We start from the raw sequence: 18,597 nt of genomic DNA, 5'->3' as shown, positions 1-18,597 counted from the left end.
GTCTTTTTTCCTTGCTATCTCTTACATCTCTCTCTCTCTCTCTCTCTCTCTCTCTCTCAATTGTATCTTTGTGCTCGTCAGTCAATTCTGAATTGTTGATTTTGGCATTTGTAATTGAGATCGAAATATCAATAATATTGCTTGGTTTCATATTTAATTTTCGCATAAATTATTACAAACAATTAATTTTCGTTTCTATACGACATCTTTCTGATATCCACATAAAAAATTAAATCGAATCAAGCAGTCAAAATCCCCTTTTGTTTTCTTCGTGATTGTTGAGGCTCAGAAACGACATCAACAACAAGTATGCTTGATGTTGTTTACTTAATAGAGGAACAACTATTTACACGTTTAACAGTAGTATGTCTGATGGCGTTTCCTTAACAGCCGACAAGTTTGATGGGCGGATTGTTACAACCTCTTTATGCCCGATGAACAACATTCCAACATGAAAATTGAAAACTGAGTTATTTAGGGTTGAGAGAAGTGATGACATCCAACATTGTTTTCTTCTCGAGTAATATTATGTTAAAAAGCGATATTTCTATTTATTCTACTCAATATACTTTCTTTCAGATGTTTTCTTTTCTGATGTTGACACATTTCAAATAAAGTATTTATTCAATTATTGTCATGCTCGCAACTAATTGTGTATTTTTCTTACATAAACTCAAAATAATATATTTGAAAGTGTAATAGGGTTTTAGAATTGAAATTTTTTTTTGAGTGTTTAAGATTAAAACTCATGTTTCAAATCACTAATAAAACATTATGCATGGATTCACAACATAATAAATGGAATAAACTATAAATTTTGTATACTTAATGTATATAGTATGAAGAGAAAACATAGTTAATTAAACTGCAAAGTTCTATTAAATATATTAGAGTTTGGAATTTTAAAAATATATATACGAGTATTGAAATGGTTCAAGGTGTCCAACCTCTAAGGTGTGTTGTCTGGGAAAAGAGCCATTTCAACCACTTCTCAAATTGTTCCACGCATCATTAAGCCATTATGTATGCTTTTATAACACCAAATTAACAGTTAATAGTTCAGAGAGTTGTGGCTTTCGATTTTTTTTTTTTCATTTTTCTGGGTGGAAGTGAAAAAAAAAAAAAGAAGATAGTTTTGGAGTCCAAACGTTAATAGTTGTATCATTAGAGTTCATTTGCCTCACAGAATATGTCATTCAATGAACCAACCATAATTATGACATGCTAAAACAGTTAAAATAATATTGGAATAATGTTCTCAATAAGTACATCTGTTGACTTAATTAAAATATGGAATCTACTGTGATTCCCTTTTAATAAGGCATTGATCTATTACAATAATTTATAATAATGTAGTGGAATCAGGAAATGAGGTGAAGGTTGGTCAAAGTTTGAGAAGTGATAATTTAGCAAGCACTCTTTTATACTCATTTTCCTATTTCTTTATTGACACAAGTGACATTTAATTAAGAAGGCAATCATTTCGGTAGCTCGAGATCGGGCGGACGGGGAATGCTCTGGCATCCGGTGCAGTGGCGGAGGAGATGTTTCAGGCGATCCGACGGCGGCGAGACCGTCCATGTCTGGTAGTACTCCTTTGGATCAAACACCGCACCACAGGTGATCTCACTCGAACCCTGAGTCAACAAACCCGACTTAGTTGCGTTCACAAATAAGTCCCCTTCCGATCTTATGAACCCGCTCGCTCCCGTCTCCTTGTCACTCGCCTGTCACAACATATATTCTTAAGATATTATTTAAAATAAAAAAAAATTGGGATCTTATATATCGAGAATTCGAGATTGTATCAAGACACACAACACACCTTTTCAGTGAGGTATTTGAACGCTATTTTCTTATTCCCTGCTTCATACACATTGCACTGCGAATATATCTGACACATACAAAAAAAAGAGTTAGAATAGCTAGTTGGTCGTGGGTTCGAGCCACTCTAGGCATATCTAGAAAAGAGTTCGAATAGCTAGGTAAATTTTTTTATGTAAAATGAAAGGAAAAAAATAACATTAAAAAGTATTACATAAATAAAAACTCTGTCCCTGTATCCTTAGTTTATTTGAGCTGGAGCCTTTCAAAAAGCATTTCTAAGCGGGAGCGGAGCCAAATAGGTATATAAGGGTGGCTAATTTGTAAATTTTTAATGTAGAATGAAAAGAAATGAAAAAAAAAATTGAAAAACAGTAAAAATTATTACATAAATAAAAATTGAGGGGGAGCTATACTAGTCTCTAGAAGCCTATGTCCCTGCATCCTTGGAATTTATTCCCAAGTGGTCCTGGGTTCGAGCCCCTTTATAGGCATATCCACGCAGGAAATTAATTTGTAAATTTTTAATGAAAAAGAATTAGAAAGCATTATATAAATAAAACTTAAGTGGGGGCTGCTATAATAGTGTCTAGAAACCTCCGTCCCTATATACTTGGTTTTGTTTCCAAGTGGTCCTGGGTTCGATCCCCTCTAAAGGCATATCCGTGCAGGGACGGAGGAGCCAGAAAGGTAACTTACAGGGGCTAATATGTGAAGAAAAAAAAAGTGGGAACTAGTTTGTTAATTTTTAATGTAAAAAAATGGAAAACAGTAAAAAAGTATTAAACAAACAGAAATGGAGAAGCCTCCTTTCCCTGTATCCTCCGGGGCTAGTAAGAAGTCACACTACACACTTTAACTGGCTACTAAGCCCATACTTAGCTGTAAAAAAAAATAAACAACCCAATTTCATATATATAGATTGCTGATGATAAGAGAAGTGCAAACCGGAAGAAGAAATAACAAAATAGCAATAAGAGCAAAGTGTCATAAACGTCCCTAACTCGCTCACAGGGAAGAAACCAAGATTTTAAACTAGGGAGGCTAATATGCAAAAAAAAAAAGTTCAAGGGGGCTGATTTATAAATTTTTAGGGTAAAATAAAAAATAGAAAATAAAAAAAAAACTAGCAAAAAGTGAAACAAAAAAAAAAAATTGAGGGCTCTGATTTCGTGTTTTACCATGGTCAACCACGTGATTGACGGTTAAATTTAACAGATAATTAGGAAAATAGTCAACTTAAACGTTTGACATTGCTAAATAATCAACGATTGGTAAATCTCAAGTAAATAGTAACTTTCAGACGTAAATCTTACATAAATAACCATTTGTAAAAGTGACTATTCAGGTAAACGTTGGCTATTTAGCGATGTCAAACGTTTAAATTAGCTATTTCCCTAACGGACCCTAAATATAACCGGCTAATAAGACCATATTTAGTTGTTAAAAAAAAAAAAAAAAAAAAGGAAGTTTTTTTACCTGGGATTCGACGCTGGCACAGACGGCGTAGATTCCCCAGTTAGTAGTATAGTTGTTGTAGAGGTGGACTTTGGCGAAGCGGACGCGGGGGTGGCGCTGGCGGGTCCCGTCGAAGAAGCAGTGGTGGATTGTGACTCGGACGCAGCGGTCCCCGACGTGGGAGGGGTCGGCCCCGATGAGCATGGTCTTGTCGTGGTCCGCGAACCGGCACCGCGACACCGTGATGTCCGTGCTCCCCCTCGTGATGTCGATGAGCCCGTCCTCGTAGTCCCGCAGGGTGCACCTGTCGATCCATATGTGGGCCGAGTTCGGCTTTATCTGGATCGCGTCCACGTCGGGCCCCCTCCCCCCTTCGAACTCCAGGTTGCACACGATCACGTGCTCGCACTCTTTTAGCCTCAGACCTTTCCCCGTCAGCTTTATCCTGTCTCCGGACCCGCGCCCGTCGATCGTCGTGTACGAGGATACGCTTAGGTACGACGACAGGCGTATCGTGCCCCGTACGTCGAAGACGATCCACGTCGGCTCTTTTTTCCGGCAGCCTTGTCGAAGCGACCCCGGCCCGTCGTCTGTTTCGCGAAATTTCCCGCCCCCCGAAATTAGCTTTTTGTTTGTTATCGCCTCACATTATGTGAATGTTCTCAATTGTACAAATCTCGTACACTTATGTGTGGTGTTGTATAAAATTTGAAGAGAAAAAATTGGTTTATTTCTATGTCCGAGTGCGTAAATCCTACAACTTTACGCATTTTTACAGAATTATCTTGGTTCACAGTCGCGCATGGCATGCAGTATATAATGCAAAGTTATACATGACACAAACATAAAGTTATATTACACGAAATTTAATTTATGAACTATCAATGTGGTGGATATTTAAGCATCAATTGCAAAGAAAAACATTGAATAAAGATTTTGTTTTTATATTTTGTAGGGACTGAATCTTGCACTCTCCTTAAAAAAAAAATTCAGGGCCGCTCGGGCAGCGTGGACTTTAATCGGACGAAGCGTCCCACAATTATTATAAAAAAAAAATTAAAAAAAAATCCCAATCAAACTAGTGGGTAAAGGTTGAACAGTTTACCTGCTAGAGTAGTGACGTGGTAAAGAGAGCCATGGAGGCCACCGATGGCGTGGCGACCAAAGCCCTCGGCTTGGCCGGCGAGACCTCTCAGGGTCGAGTCCACGTGTCCGTACGGAACAACTGTCTCCATAACTGAGAGTGAGTTTTGACTCCAATGCCTAATTTGGTGGAATAAGTTTGACAAAATCAGCCTTATGTTTCCGAATCTCATCTTATTCTTATATCATGCAAAGAAGTTCAAATTATCGAATCTGTGAAAATTTGGAAATAGGCGAGATTCAAAAACAGCCAAGGACCACTAAATAAATAGAAACAGGCGATACCAAATTCATCTTGCGAATTTGACTCCCACGAAAGCAAAGAATATCTCTATTTATAAAACAGAAATAATGATTAAATACGCGATACTCAGAGTACTTTGGTATACAATCTTTTGAGCTTCTGTGAAAATAATCACAACTCATCTGCTCATACGTATAGCAAAATCTAGAATGATATAAAGCATATTAGGCATTGACAAATTCCAAAACTTGTCACAAAGACGAAAACCCGTCTTAACACTGTGAACTAAGCTACAATACAATACTTGGCTCTAATTACACATTCGTGAAAAAGTCTCAACCACACAACAAATCAACGAAAATGACAACATCATCAAACACACATTGCAATCCAGAAAAAGAAAAGAAAAAAAAAACTGAAAACCCATCACCTAAGAAATTACAAAATTAAAATAAATAGATGCTTGGAATAGACCCATCACCGAAAACCCATTCATAGAACAACCAAGAGCCGAAAAACGGAAAGTATAGAGAGACGTACCTGAGATCGGAGAGGTGGTGAAAAAGCTCAAGGTAGAAGCTTTTGGCTTGTTGCGGAACAAAATACAGATAAATAGTTATTTATAAGTGATGGGTTGCGTAATAGTCGCGGCGTTATGGTGTTTGCGGTGGCCGTTTCCCGTTTCATCAATTCTAAATAAATGAATGTAACGCCTCTTCTCTCTCTCATTGTTTGTAACAGAAGAAGAAAGAAAGAAACGGCATTTTGTGGTTCCCAAAAACGACACCAACGGCCTGTCGGCAAACGCTTTGTCAACGTGGCACGAGTCTCATTAATACAAATATCCCCAATTCCCCATCTCCAAATCCGAGCAAAAAAAAAAATACAAAAAATTAGCGATATAAGCCACATAAACATAAACGTTTGTGTTTTAACCAATGAAAAAAATGTCGTTTTCGTTGCCGTTTCGAGCCTCCTGATTTACGAAAAATCGTTATACCGATGGAAAACCCAACGAAAAAATTGTGGAAAATGACAAGTAAAATGCCGTTTTCAATGCCGTTTTCCATAGAAAACCGACGTGCCGAAGGAAAACCGAACGGAAATAATGTGACATCATATGTTAAATATATATATATATATATATATATATATATATATATATATCTTTCAATTTTTAAACTTGAAATTTATGTCGACTACATTTTATAATCTTCAATACCTAATTTTTTTTGCACCAATATAATATATAATACCAACAACTCGTTAATTTCACCAATCACTATACTTTATAATCTTAATACGTAATTATTTATACACCAATCTAATATCTAATATTTCAATACGCACAACTTGTTAATTTCAATCTCACATAACATATTTATACCCAATACACAAATTTATACACACACATATATATGGATATATCTATGTATTATTTATGTATATAAATATTATTTCTTAAATCTAGATGAGATTTTTAATTTTTTATGTGATATATTTTTTATAATTTAATTTACAATGTTATATAAATTTATCAATAATTTATTTATTTTTTAATTATTTTTTATATTAAGTTGATGGTTTTTATTTACAAATCTTATATTAAACATATACATAATATATCAAAGTCGATGCTCAGCACAGTGGTTAATCCAGAACGTCTCAGCCGTGTGACTAGAGTTCGAATCTCAGGTCCAACTTTAATTTTTAAGTTAAAAACGACATAAGCAGCAAACGACGATTTTCGACGGAAAACGACACAAAACGAAAAACGACGATATTCGACGGAAAACGACACAAAACGAAAAACTTGCTCTCTTCGTCGGCCGTTGACCCACCAAAATGAAAATTCAAGATTCCTTGGTTTTAACCTGTTTTGTAAATTTTTCGTGAATAGTCAAAAAAATTTGTATAAATTTTGTAAATAACCATATTTACTAGAAATTTACTCTGCGTTTTTTTTTATTATTTTGATAGCGTAAAAAGATTTACGTGGCAATTTACAAAAAATTAACGAAATGTTGACTATTTCAAAATTTCTAACGTTTCATATGGCTAGATAGACATTGGACCCAAAAAAATATGGGCAAGTAAACGAAAGAGCTTTTATAACTTGGGTGATTTTGGAACTATCTTTTAAAAGTTTCATTTTTATATGAATACCTCTCATCTAATAAATATTACCTTATTCACAAATATACTATTCTTTTATTTAAAAAAAAAATTTAAAAAAAAAAAAAAAAAAACACTCAGCCATTCACCATTCAGACGACTGCCCGATGTTTTCGACGTCGATCGGAGCTGGCCAAAACATGGTGGTTGGTTTGTTTTTCGGACGTTGGTCGGAGACTGATGAAAGAGAACCCCAAATTTTAAACAAACTAGGTTTTCTTATCTATGATAAACAATTCATTAAAGAAATTAGATTTTGTCTCTTAGATTTTAGAGTTTGATACGTCTATTGCTCACAAAAACCGTGATCTGAAATTATTTTGGGATGTTGAATATGAACGTAAAACTCTACCGATATTGGGTAACTGATAATATACCAGTAGAGCAATAGAGTTTACTCATACATTAGAGCGGTTGAGTAAAGCGGTAGAGTTCAAATACGCAATAGAGGAGTAGAGCATTAGATATGAAATATACATTAGATCATTATAACTTTGTAAAACTATTTTACATTTCTACCGCTCAATCAACACCCATTTCTTCTTAAATAATGAAATTTGAATATCATTTAGATCTTCAAAGCCTACTCCAGCTAAATCAAACTCAATATATTTGATTGCATATATTCCACAATTCAATCCCCTATTTACAAAGAACAAAAACTAAAATAAAAACAACTATACTGAGTAGTAGAGCTTCTCTAATGCGAGGTAGTATTACTTAGCTTTACTAGTCAGTAAACTTGAAATACTCTAAGCAGAGCCATTTGGTATTTAATTACTGTAAAAATAAAATAAAATTTTAAATTATTTACTGTAGAAAGAAAATAAACACGTGTAATATAATTTAGCTCAAACAATATTGTTATATGAATCAAATTAATCAAGATTCTTTAAACTAAAAACTATTTTCATCTTATCGTGATCTTTATATAAAATAAAAATAAGTATAGATTTATAAGAAATCCAAATCAAGATTACTTCTTTGTAAACTATGACAAGTGAAAATGTGTTTAATAATCAAACTGTTGGTTTGATTTTGTTAGTTGTTGATGTCGAAATCTGTTCCTCAACAATCACGAAATTATAAATATATAATATTAAATATATCGCTCTATTTGTATGATGTGGATCTCAAGAATTCGTCGTAATTAGAATTGAATTTCAAAAGAATTATGAAGAACAACGAAAATAATAGCGGAAAATAGACAGAGAAATGACTTCTTTTATTACTGATCAAAATCGAAACAACAGAATATAATCTTTGGGAATACAGAATATTGATGATATATATTAAAAGAATAATGCCGAATGTCCCCTGCGAGATCTGCTTCGTCCTTTATTTATAGGTGAGATCGTTGTTCATCTTCCGTCGATCTGGTGGACACGTGGTCGGTCTGGAGCGTTCTGCGAAGGTTTGGCCTGTTCTTGCGAAGGTTTAGTATGAAGACCGCTTCTTTCGGACCCGCGAGGTGGTCAGCTTGAAAACCGCTTCTTCCGGACTCGCGAGGTGGTCAGCTTGAAGACCGCTTCTTCCGAGCTGACGGGGTGGATGCTGAGGACTGGTTCTGTCCGTGTAATCCTAATCCGAGCGGGCTGGGCCTGGTCGGATCTTGTTCATCAATCGAGATCCAGAATATGAATCGGGCCTCTGAGAAATGGCCCAAATTATAGGATTGTATTCTAGTATCCACAATAAGTCCCCCAAAGCATATTTAATTTATGCGAATATTAAGTATGCTTTAAATTTCTAAACCCGAGTTAGTAAAATATTTTTATATATTTTATTTTTATTTATTATTATTTCAGTTTTTTTTCTTTTTTTGAACTGAAATCCGAACTTGTATGTCCACGTGTCGTAGTCATAATGTTCATAATGGCAGGTGTCAAACTGAACTTCACCTTTCCAGGCCGAGTCATTTAAGATTCCTACTTGAGTGGAATTTGAAACGACACTGACACCCCATTGCTATTAATAAATAGGGCTTTTCGCATTCTCATCGATTCATTCGTTTTTAATCCCTCGAAGATTCAAAATCAGGTATCTTTCGTTTCATTTCTCTCTCTCTCTCTCTCTCTCTCTCTCTCTCTCTCTCTATTTTTTCTTGTTTTCGTCAGAGCTTATCTCTCTAGGCGTTTACCTTGCTGGTTTTATCTTGGCTTTCGATCGGGTTACTCAAAAATTTTCTTAGATGTCTATCCAAAGCACTCCAGAAAAGCTTGATGAAATTTCAAAGGACCTCAGAGGCCCTACCACGGTTTCTGAGGATGAACTCGTCAGATTTTTTGACGAATATGATATTCCTCATAACGTGGCCTTAGCTTTCCCTAGTCCCGAGTTTACAGCCTCAGATACCTCTGCAGGCTATTGTTGCGTATATAAAATATTTTTTAGGGATTGCGGGCTTAGAATATCTAGAAGCCCTAAAAATATCCATTCCCCAAATGTGCCCCAATTTCCTTAGGAAAATATCTGGGTTGATTACCTTAGCCAAGGAGAACGAGGTCGAGCTCACGGTGGCCGACCTGGTTCGTTTAGGTCATGTCAAACGTAACTCCAAACTTACCCCGGTTACCTTTTATCTCACTAATGCTGCGGGTCGAGGTGTTTTAGAGGGGTTACCTGAGAAAGACACTCACTGGGGTCGGAGAAGATTTTTCTTCGAGATAAATGAGCATTCGGTCGGCTCGTTTCATCAAAGGTTACGCCTTGAGTGGGCTTCTACTCCGGGTATAAAATTAGGATTTGTCACTCGCTATTGGTCCCCTTATGATATGTCAAAAATTCATTCACCATTTTTTTACAGCGAAAATCACGGCGCCCAAGGTCGACACCGAGTTCCTGGAAAAACTCGAGGTGTTGCGAACTGGAAGTTTGGATTGGAAATACTTCAACTCAGATCGTTTCGTCGAGTCGGGTTATTGGACCCGTCCTGAGATTGATCGAGGTGTCCTTGGTGAGTACAAGCTTTAGCCTGATCAGACTCACAGAAAATGTTATTTTGAAATGTTTCATTTAATAACTTTAATTATAGGCGGGGATCGCGAGGAGGGTGACATGGATGCCGAGGTTGATTACGTGGCCGAGAAGAAAAGACTTCGTCAAGCCAAGAAGGATGCTCAGAAGGGTGAGGTGTCCCAAACCACCGAAAGTTCGGCCGTTCTAGAGCGAACGATGGAGAAGGAGGATACTCGTGGGGCGAGCTCGCCTGGTCCGCCTGATGGCGTTGAAGTTGAGGGGCGCATTGAGAAGAATCCTCAACCTGTCCGGGTTGTCTCTGAGGTGACGTTGCGGTCGCTTGTGAGTGTTGTGAAGAGGAAAGCCGGAGTGGTGAAGCCGACTCCCGAAGTCGAGGTCGCGGCCAAGAAGGGCAAGGGAAAGAAGCATTCGAAGGAAGGTGTTTTCATCTCGGCTGACGAGGTAGAGAAAGAAGAGAAGCGGGCTGCCAAAAAGAAGAAGGAGAAGGTTGGTTTTGTGGGAAGTGGTGGCGAGGCGACTGCCCAATTTCCAGGATCGGCTGTTCTAATTGAATCCGCCAAGAGTGTCGGGGTGGTGGATACTGAAGGGAGCTCGCCCTCGAGGGGTGCTGCTCCAAAGGAAAAGGGCGCGGTGACTGGTCCCGGCGAGCTGACTTCTTCGGGTCCCACATCCCCTGACGAGGTGCCCAGATCCGACTCGAAGCTGAACAAGGTGGTGAATCACTTTGAGCGCAACCACCTCATCTATGAGGATGGCGGTTCGTCAGCCTTCCTGATGAGGCAGATCAGGTACCCCACTACGCCTTTGGGCAAAGTAAGGGCTCTGAGGGGTGTCAACATCTATAGGGGATGTCCATGGCGGCCATGAAGGTATCAATTCTTCTTGGTTTGTTTATATGTTATCCCCATATTTTTTTTTATTATTGTTGATTTCGTCTGGTGTTTGTCTAAATAAAGTATCAAGCCGAGATCAACAAGGGGGTTTACGCTTATGAGCACAAAATCCGAGTGACGGAGAAGAGGATTCGTGAACTGGAACGGTCTTTGGAGGCTTCGAGGGGGCGTGGTGCCGAGGTGAAAGCTTTGGAAGAAGAGGTGACTGGGCTCAAGGGCGAACTGGCGAAGAAGGAGGACGAGCTGAAGCACGCTCGGCTTAATCAAAAGATGCTCCGCGACCTTGGAGTTGAGGCCCAGACAGCTCGTTCAAAGTTGACAGAAAAGGAACGGCAGCTCGGCATCGCTCAATCGGAGATCGAGGAATACCAGGATCGGGTCACCTCGCTGGAATCGAGCAACAAGGATTTGAGCGCCTTTGCCAATCGAGCTGCTGCTGACTTCAAGCGGGCTAATGCTCTTATCGCCCAGTTGCAAAAGAGCGCCAAATTGATCAAGGTTCAGGCTACTCGATCTGGCCGGAAGGCGGCCTCTGTGAAGTACCGGAGCATTATCTCCAAGTACCAGGCTCACCTCGCAGCTCGTGAAAAGAAGGCTGTGATTGTGCGGAAGCTCGATCAATGCCATGCTGCGGCGGGGGTGCTGGAAGACGTGATGGCTGGCGAGCTCGACGATGCCAACGAGGTTCTTCAGGAGGCGAAGGACGATATTGCCAAGTTCACCGCGGATTTGTCTGTCGAGCCCCTCCCCGACCTCGCAGGTGCGGAAGATGTGATTTTCACTCCGTACTCGGAGCGGGTTTCTCCCGAAGGCGGTCTTGAGGATGTCTTGGTTGCGATGGACATCGATCAGTATGGCTCGAACGCTGGCCTGACTATGGCGGGGATTCCTGAGGAAACCGAGGTCGTTCAGGACGTCCCTGAGTCCGGAGCCTGAGGGGGGTTCTGAGTAAATTTTCGTTGTTTTGTTTGTTTTTTCTTTTGAATAATTATCGGCCCATTTGTTTTTGGGCAAGACTACTACGCTTTTTGTAATAATTATCAGCTCTGATGATTTCGGCCGTGGGGTCGTTTTCATTGAGCTCGTACTTTTGTTTGACTCCGGGGTCGGAGTTTTAATTCAACTTCTATGCGTTTATGATTTCTTAACTTTTGCTAAGTCCTTTTATTCCGACTGTCCTTATGTAGGGTGGTCTGGATCCATTTGTTATTCATGAGGAACTCCTCCCAATACGTATGTATTAATTAAGTTCGCTGAAGGCGAGTTTTCAGTTCGCTCAATATACTGCCGAGCTGATTGATCGGTCTGTTGCTTGGTCGTTTAAAAGATTTTGCTAAGCCTTTTAGCTCCTTTGAGCTGGATGATCTATTGTATGAACTCAACTCAATCAACTCTTATTTGTTTTATCCAGTGAACTATTTCGCCGATTATGGGTCGTGCGAGAACTGCTAAGTGTTTTTGGATCTCCGAAGTATGGTGCCTTTATCTCAGCCTGCTGCTCGATGTTCACCGGGCTGAAATGTATTCTGGTCATATTCTCGATTTGTTATGTAACGTATTGTTTAGTATTTCGGTTTTCAAGAGCGTGTGAATGATCCTTTAATGAGGTATTCAGATGCTTTGATGGCCTCGATGCCTATGGGAGACGTTTGTATTTGATTTTTATCCCATCTTAATTTACAGTAATTCAAAGGGATCCCATATTAGTGTTACCCAATCATACTGAGAGCCTCGATGCTGTGAGGATGTCAAGGGTCCGTCCTTGATCCTGTGAAGGTTGATGACTCAGTTGGTGGTTTATTTGAAGGGGCACCAAGCGGAGTCAAGAGTCCGTTACTCGTTGTATGTCGCGTTACAAACCTTGTGTTTAAAATTTTGGATGGGGCTGAGCCTTGGAATCAAGGTTGCCTACGTACCCAATGAATGGGATCAAGCCGTGACGTAGTTCGATTGGGGGTTCTACGTGGTTTAGACGTAGTATTTTTTAAGGTTTACGATATTCCAAGACCTTAGAACGGGTATTCCATTCAGAGTTTCTAATTCGTAAACTCTTGGGTGAACCATTTTTGTAATGCGATAGGGTCCTTCCCAATTTGCTCCCAATTTTCCAGCGTTGGGTTCTGCTGTGTTCTGGAATGTTTTCCTAAGAACGAGATCCCCTACTATGAAGTGGCGGAAGCGCAGGTTTTTGTTGTAATGCCTGGCGATGCTCTGCTGGTATTGCAACATTCTGACCATAGCTTGATCTCTTTTTTCCTCGATGAAGTCGAGGGAATTGGAGAGTGCCAGGTTGTTGGCGTCCTCATTCTCGCGTGCACACATTGTCCTTATGGTTTGGATTTCGTGTTCTACAGGAATGACTGATTCAACACCGTGCACTAGAGAGAACGAGGTTTCTCCAGTGGGGCGCCAAGGACTGGATCGATAGGCCCAAAGGGCTCCTGGAAGCTCGTCAGCCCATCGACCTTTCTTAGCGTCAAGCCTTTTCTTTAAAGAGTTTACAATAGTTTTATTGGCGGCCTCGGCATGGCCATTGCCTTGTGGATATCTAGGTGTAGACATTTTTAGTTCTATTCCGTGATCTGAACAGAATTGTCTAAACCTTTTTTATATGAATTGGGAACCATTGTCGGTAACGATCTCTTGTGGGACCCCATGTCGACATATGATGTTCTTCCATACGAAGGTTTGAACGTCGATATCTTTGACTAGGGGTAGGGCTTTGGCCTCTATCCACTTAGAGAAATAGTCGGTGAGGACTAATAAAAACTTTAATCCCCCGGGGGCGGTAGGCATTGGTCCGACGATGTCCATTGACCATTTCATGAATGGGTATGGGGACGAGATTGAAGACAGCACCTCGGCGGGCTGTTTTATGTTCGGGGCGTGCCTTTGACACCTATCACAACGTCGGGAGTGCTTTTCGCAATCTTCCACCATCGTTGGCCAATAGTATCCTTGCCTTTTAATTTTTATGGCCAGGGATCTTCCCCCGACAAGGTTCCCGCAATCCCCATCGTGGACTTCGGAGATAATGCGGGCTGATTCGCTCTTGGAGATACATCTTAGATATGGTCCAGCGAAGCTCCTTTTGAAAAGAACATCGTTGATGATGCAAAACCTAGCGCAAATCTATTTTAATTTTCGCCTTTTTGACTTGTCGTCGGGTGTGTTTCCATCTTTGATGTATTTTAGGATGTCGTCTCTCCAATCCCCCACTTCTATTGTCATTATTGCGTTAATGCTAATGGCGATGGAAGGTTGTTTAATTGATTCGACCGGAATGACTCTAGTGAGTCCGGGGTCCGACGTCGAGGCCAGAGCTGCTAAGGCGTCGGCGGACGTATTATCTCCTCTCGGGATCCTTGTGAGTTCGAAGACTTCGAAGTTCTTTGTGAGATCGCGTACTATCTTTACGTAAGCTTCCATACGTTCGTCTCTCGTTTCGAATTCTCCACTAAATTGGTTAGCAACGAGTTGGGAGTCGCAATATGCACTTACTTTTTTTGCCCCGCAGGCTTTAGCCAGTTGCATACCTGCGATTAGAGCTTCGCACTCAGCTTCATTGTTTGATGCGACGAAGTCAAGTCGGAATGATTGTTCAATTACCTCGCCATGGGGTGACACCAGATGTATCCCCACGCCGGAACCTTGTTTTGATGAAGCGATGTCTATGTTTAAAGTCCAAACACCATCGTCGGGGTTGGTCTCGGTCACATCTCTTGGCAGTTCTACAAGGAAATCGGCAAGAACTTGTGATTTCGCGCATGTCCTTGCTCGAAATTCGATGTCGTATTCGCTTAACTCCACTGCCCATTTAGTCAATCTTCCGGATTGATTTGGACTGTGGAGGAAAGTTCGCAGCGGCTGGGTTGTCATTACGACAATCGTATGTGACTGGAAATACGGCCTTAATTTCCTGGCTGAAGTAACGATAGCTAGTGCGAGCTTTTCCATAGCAGGGTACCTTGTTTCGGCGTCAACAAGAGATTTGCTAATGTAGAATACTGGTTTTTGGTCTCCTCGATCCTCTCGAACCAGTATGCCGCTTATGGAAGCGTGCGACACAGCCACGTAGAGATAGAGTGGTTCTCCAATCGCGGGCTTTGCGAGGATTGGGGGCTTGGCCAAGTATTCTTTCAGCTCACGGAATGCTTTCTCGCATTCATTGTTCTATTTTGACTCCTTGTTTGATTTCAGGAGCTGGTATAAGGGTAAACATTTATCCGTCGACCGGGAAATGAAGCAATTAAGGGCAGCGATACGGCCTGTGAGCCTTTGCACCTCTCTCTTACTTCGGGGAGACGGCATTTCGCGCAATGCGCGGATTTGGTCAGGATTCGCCTCGATTCCTCGTTGCGTGACCAGGTATCCTAGGAATTTTCCGGAAGACACTCCAAACGAGCATTTCTCGGGGTTCAGTTTCATTTGATATTTGTTTAACACCTCAAAAAATTCTTCCAAATGTTCAACGTGATCATCCCCTCGGAGTGATTTAACTAACATATCATCGATGTATACCTCCATATTCTTACCAATTTTTTTAGAGAACATTTCGTTTACGAGTCGTTGATACGTGGCCCCGGCATTTTTTAGGCCAAATGGCATTACTTTGTAGCAATAAGTCCCTCTGTCTGTAATGAATGTTGTTTTTCCTGATCGTCTGGATGCATAAGGATTTGGTTGTATCCTGAGAATGCGTCCATGAAGGATAGCATTTTGTGCCCAGTTGTGGCTTCGACTAGCTGATCGATGTGTGGTAGAGGGCAGCTGTCCTTGGGACAAGCTTTATTGAGGTCAGTGAAGTCGATACATACTCGCCATTTACCGTTTTTCTTCTTTACTACTACGGTATTAGCTAACCAATCCGGGTATTTTACCTCTCGAATTGACCCGGCTTTTAGTAGTCGCTCTACTTCGTCGTTGATCACTTTGGACCTGTCGGGGCCGAGTTTTCGACGTTTTTGTTTGATGGATCTGAAGCTAGGGTCAACGTTGAGTTGGTGAGACACAACATCGATGCTTATGCCTGGCATGTCTTCGGTGGACCATGCGAATGTATTTTTATTTCGTTTTAGGAAGGTTATTATATCCATCCTTACTTTTCCCTTGAGCTCGGATCCGATCCCAACACGGTGATCTGGGTTAGATCCATCGAGCTGCACCTGGGTTATTAGCTCGGGACGAGGGGAATCTTGTTCTTCCAAACGTTCCTCTCCTCCCTTTGCGTCTTGCATAGTGGAATTAGTGGTTCCGACAGTCATTAATTGCTATGGGGTACTGTTCAACAATTTTGTCTTTATTTTGTGGTTACTCATATAACACATTCGAGATGCTTCTTGGCTTCCACGGATTTCCGCGACCCCACTTGGAGTAGGGAATCGAACACATTGGTGGTATGTAGACGGGACGGCTTTCATACCGTGAATCCATGGCCTCCCGAGTATTATATTGAGCGGTGACGGACAGTCGAGAGCCACGAACTCGACGAGCTTATTAATTTCGGCTGCTTGGACAGGGAGTTTGATTACTTCCATGGAGGGCGTTACCAGGCCGTTAAAACCGGTCAGCTCTGTTGGTTCTCTTTCAATGTCGGTTTCGTCGATGTTCATCCTATTCAGAGTGCTTCTGAAGATCGCGTCCACTGAGCTTCCTCCATCGATAAGGATCCAGGACACAACGCAGTTCGATACATCTAGTTCGACAACCAGGGCATCGTCATGCGGTGCGACCAGCCCTCTCACCTCACTTTCCTTGAAGGAGATTAACACTTCGTCTTCACCTTCAGTGAGAAGACTAATAGGGGTGTTCTTTAGCTGACGCTGGTGAGCCTTTATGGAGTTGATTGATTCTCTACAAAAAGTTTGAACCTCCAATAATACAGTCGATTCTAGGATTTGTTTGTGAGTCGGGCTGAGTATCTTGCTCATCACTTATTCCCCTTTTACCGGGAGAAGGGTTTCCTCGGGGTTGCGAGTTGAAAGTCTTTTTCTTTGGAGGGGGTCCCAAGTCAATTCCTTTCAGCTCCCCTTTAGTGAATTTTTCTGCCAAGACCTTTCTCGTTGTTTCGCAATTGAGCGTCCTATGGCCATTGCTTTTGTGGAATTCGCAATAAGCATTCGGGTCTCTAGTCCATTTCTTACTAGTGCCTTCGCTGCGATTTCCATCGTTCACATTAAACGTGAAGCCTGGTGGGGCCTCTACTTTCCTTGGGACTGTATTCCCTTTCCTGTTGGGTCCTACTCCCTGCGAGTTCCCGGGGATTAGATTTCTCGGTGTACTTTTCTTGATACCATGCTTCTTAGCCAGGAAACTCCTTTCTTCTTCGGCTCTTGCGAAGTTTGATGCGCGATGAATCGCATCTTCAATGGTAGGTGGCCTGTTGACTATCATTTCTTCTCGGAAACGAGAATCATGCCACAGCCCGTTTTTCAGAGCGGTCAAAGCCGAATCGTTATCGATGTTCGGGATTTTTGCCATGATGCTTTTGAAGCGAGTCATGTAGCCTTTGAGAGACTCAGAGCTGGTCTGCTGGGTGTTCCATAGGTCAGCCATGGTGGCCTCGTCTTCAACGAGCATAGAGTAGTGCTTAAGAAATTCGGTAGATAGTTTTTGAAAACTGCTAATTGAGCCTTTCTCAAGCCTGGAGAACCAATCTAAGGCGGCCCCGGTTAGGTTCTCAGCGAACAATTGACAATATCCTGCCTCGAGTTCGTGTTCATAAAGATGAGCTCGACCCATGGCAATTCGGAAAGCTGTCATGTGAGACTTGGGATTGGTCGTACATGAGTGCTTAGGGAGTCGGACCTTTCCTGCATCTCCAATCTTGATCCTACTAATGTCTTTTGAAAAGGGAGTTCGTCCCGTTTCAGCTACTAGTCGGTCAATTTCGGGAGCCGAGCTGGTGGAAGAGTGCATCTTGGAATGAACAGTGCGGAATCTGTCATGTACCATTTTGCGAAAAAGCTCCATTTCGGTCAGCTCGGGCCTGGTGGTCACGAGCTCAGATCCTTCTGGGGTCACAAAAGTGACGGCAACGGTATTACTAGTGATAGGCTGATTCTGCGCTGGAGCCTTGTCTGAGCTCGCAGGAGGGTCGATTGGTGCGGGAAGTCGGGCTGATGGGACTTCCCTCTCATCAGGGCCAAATGGACGAGGTGCGGGCTGAGGTGGCGATCCTCCCGGGGAGGAGGAATCCTGCTGGAGCACGGCAAGGAGGTTGGGGTGATCATCCCGGGATGTGAATAGATCCCTGGTTGAAACACTGGGTAGGAAGATCTTATCCCTGACGGGGTGACCGGGATCCTAGAGAAATCAAAACTAGTCACTGTCGGGAGAGCTCGGTTTCCTACCTCTAGGCCGACAGGGCGAACTGATGAATTCGCGATTTCAGCTGCAGCCTTATCGGCTGCGTACGCGGCTCTGAGCGCGGCCTGTCGGCAGCCAGTGATTCCAAGGCAGTCCGGGTAGATTGCTGGAACTCTCTATTCTCGGTCGATCCAGCGACCAGAGTTTCAAGAAAAGATTTGATCTCAGAGGTAACCTCTCGATTCATCTCATTTTGTTCATTTTCGTTAGCCATACTTCGTGATTTGAGCTTAACTCAATTCTTCGAGGTTAGAATCCTTGATTTCGAATTTTTCCCACAGACGGCGCCAAATTGTTGATGTCGAAATCTGTTCCTCAACAATCACGAAATTATAAATATATAATATTAAATATATCGCTCTATTTGTATGATGTGGATCTCAAGAATTCGTCGTAATTAGAATTGAATTTCAAAAGAATTATGAAGAACAACGAAAATAATAGCGGAAAATAGACAGAGAAATGACTTCTTTTATTACTGATCAAAATCGAAACAACAGAATATAATATTTG

The 18,597-nt window shown here is 41.4% G+C and overlaps 2 protein-coding genes across 2 annotated transcripts; both read right to left on the bottom strand.

Moving 5' to 3' along the window:
• Positions 1-1,214: 1,214 nt before the first annotated feature.
• On the bottom strand, positions 1,215-5,417 carry LOC149405222 (putative pectate lyase 21). Its single transcript, XM_089607061.1, has 5 exons — positions 5,210-5,417; positions 4,388-4,545; positions 3,304-3,872; positions 1,826-1,894; positions 1,215-1,727 (listed from the first exon to the last, which is right to left on the bottom strand). The coding sequence occupies exons 2-5, from the start codon at positions 4,515-4,517 to the stop codon at positions 1,479-1,481; spliced, it is 1,017 nt and encodes a 338-aa protein (XP_089463187.1). The 5' UTR covers positions 4,518-4,545; positions 5,210-5,417; the 3' UTR covers positions 1,215-1,478.
• Positions 5,418-15,986: 10,569 nt separating this feature from the next.
• Positions 15,987-17,688, bottom strand: LOC149405221 (uncharacterized). The gene is made up of 2 exons (XM_089607793.1): positions 16,587-17,688; positions 15,987-16,498 (listed from the first exon to the last, which is right to left on the bottom strand). Exons 1-2 carry the CDS (start codon positions 17,686-17,688, stop codon positions 15,987-15,989), a joined length of 1,614 nt encoding a protein of 537 aa, XP_089463919.1.
• Between the last annotated feature and the right edge of the window lie 909 nt (positions 17,689-18,597).

The sequence above is a fragment of the Urtica dioica genome, chromosome 2 (genome assembly GCF_054948205.1).
Source record: "Urtica dioica subsp. dioica isolate 48M chromosome 2, U.dioica_male_clone48M_v1_H2, whole genome shotgun sequence".
NCBI lineage: Eukaryota > Viridiplantae > Streptophyta > Magnoliopsida > Rosales > Urticaceae > Urtica > Urtica dioica.
This window is presented reverse-complemented; position numbering and strand designations above follow the sequence as displayed.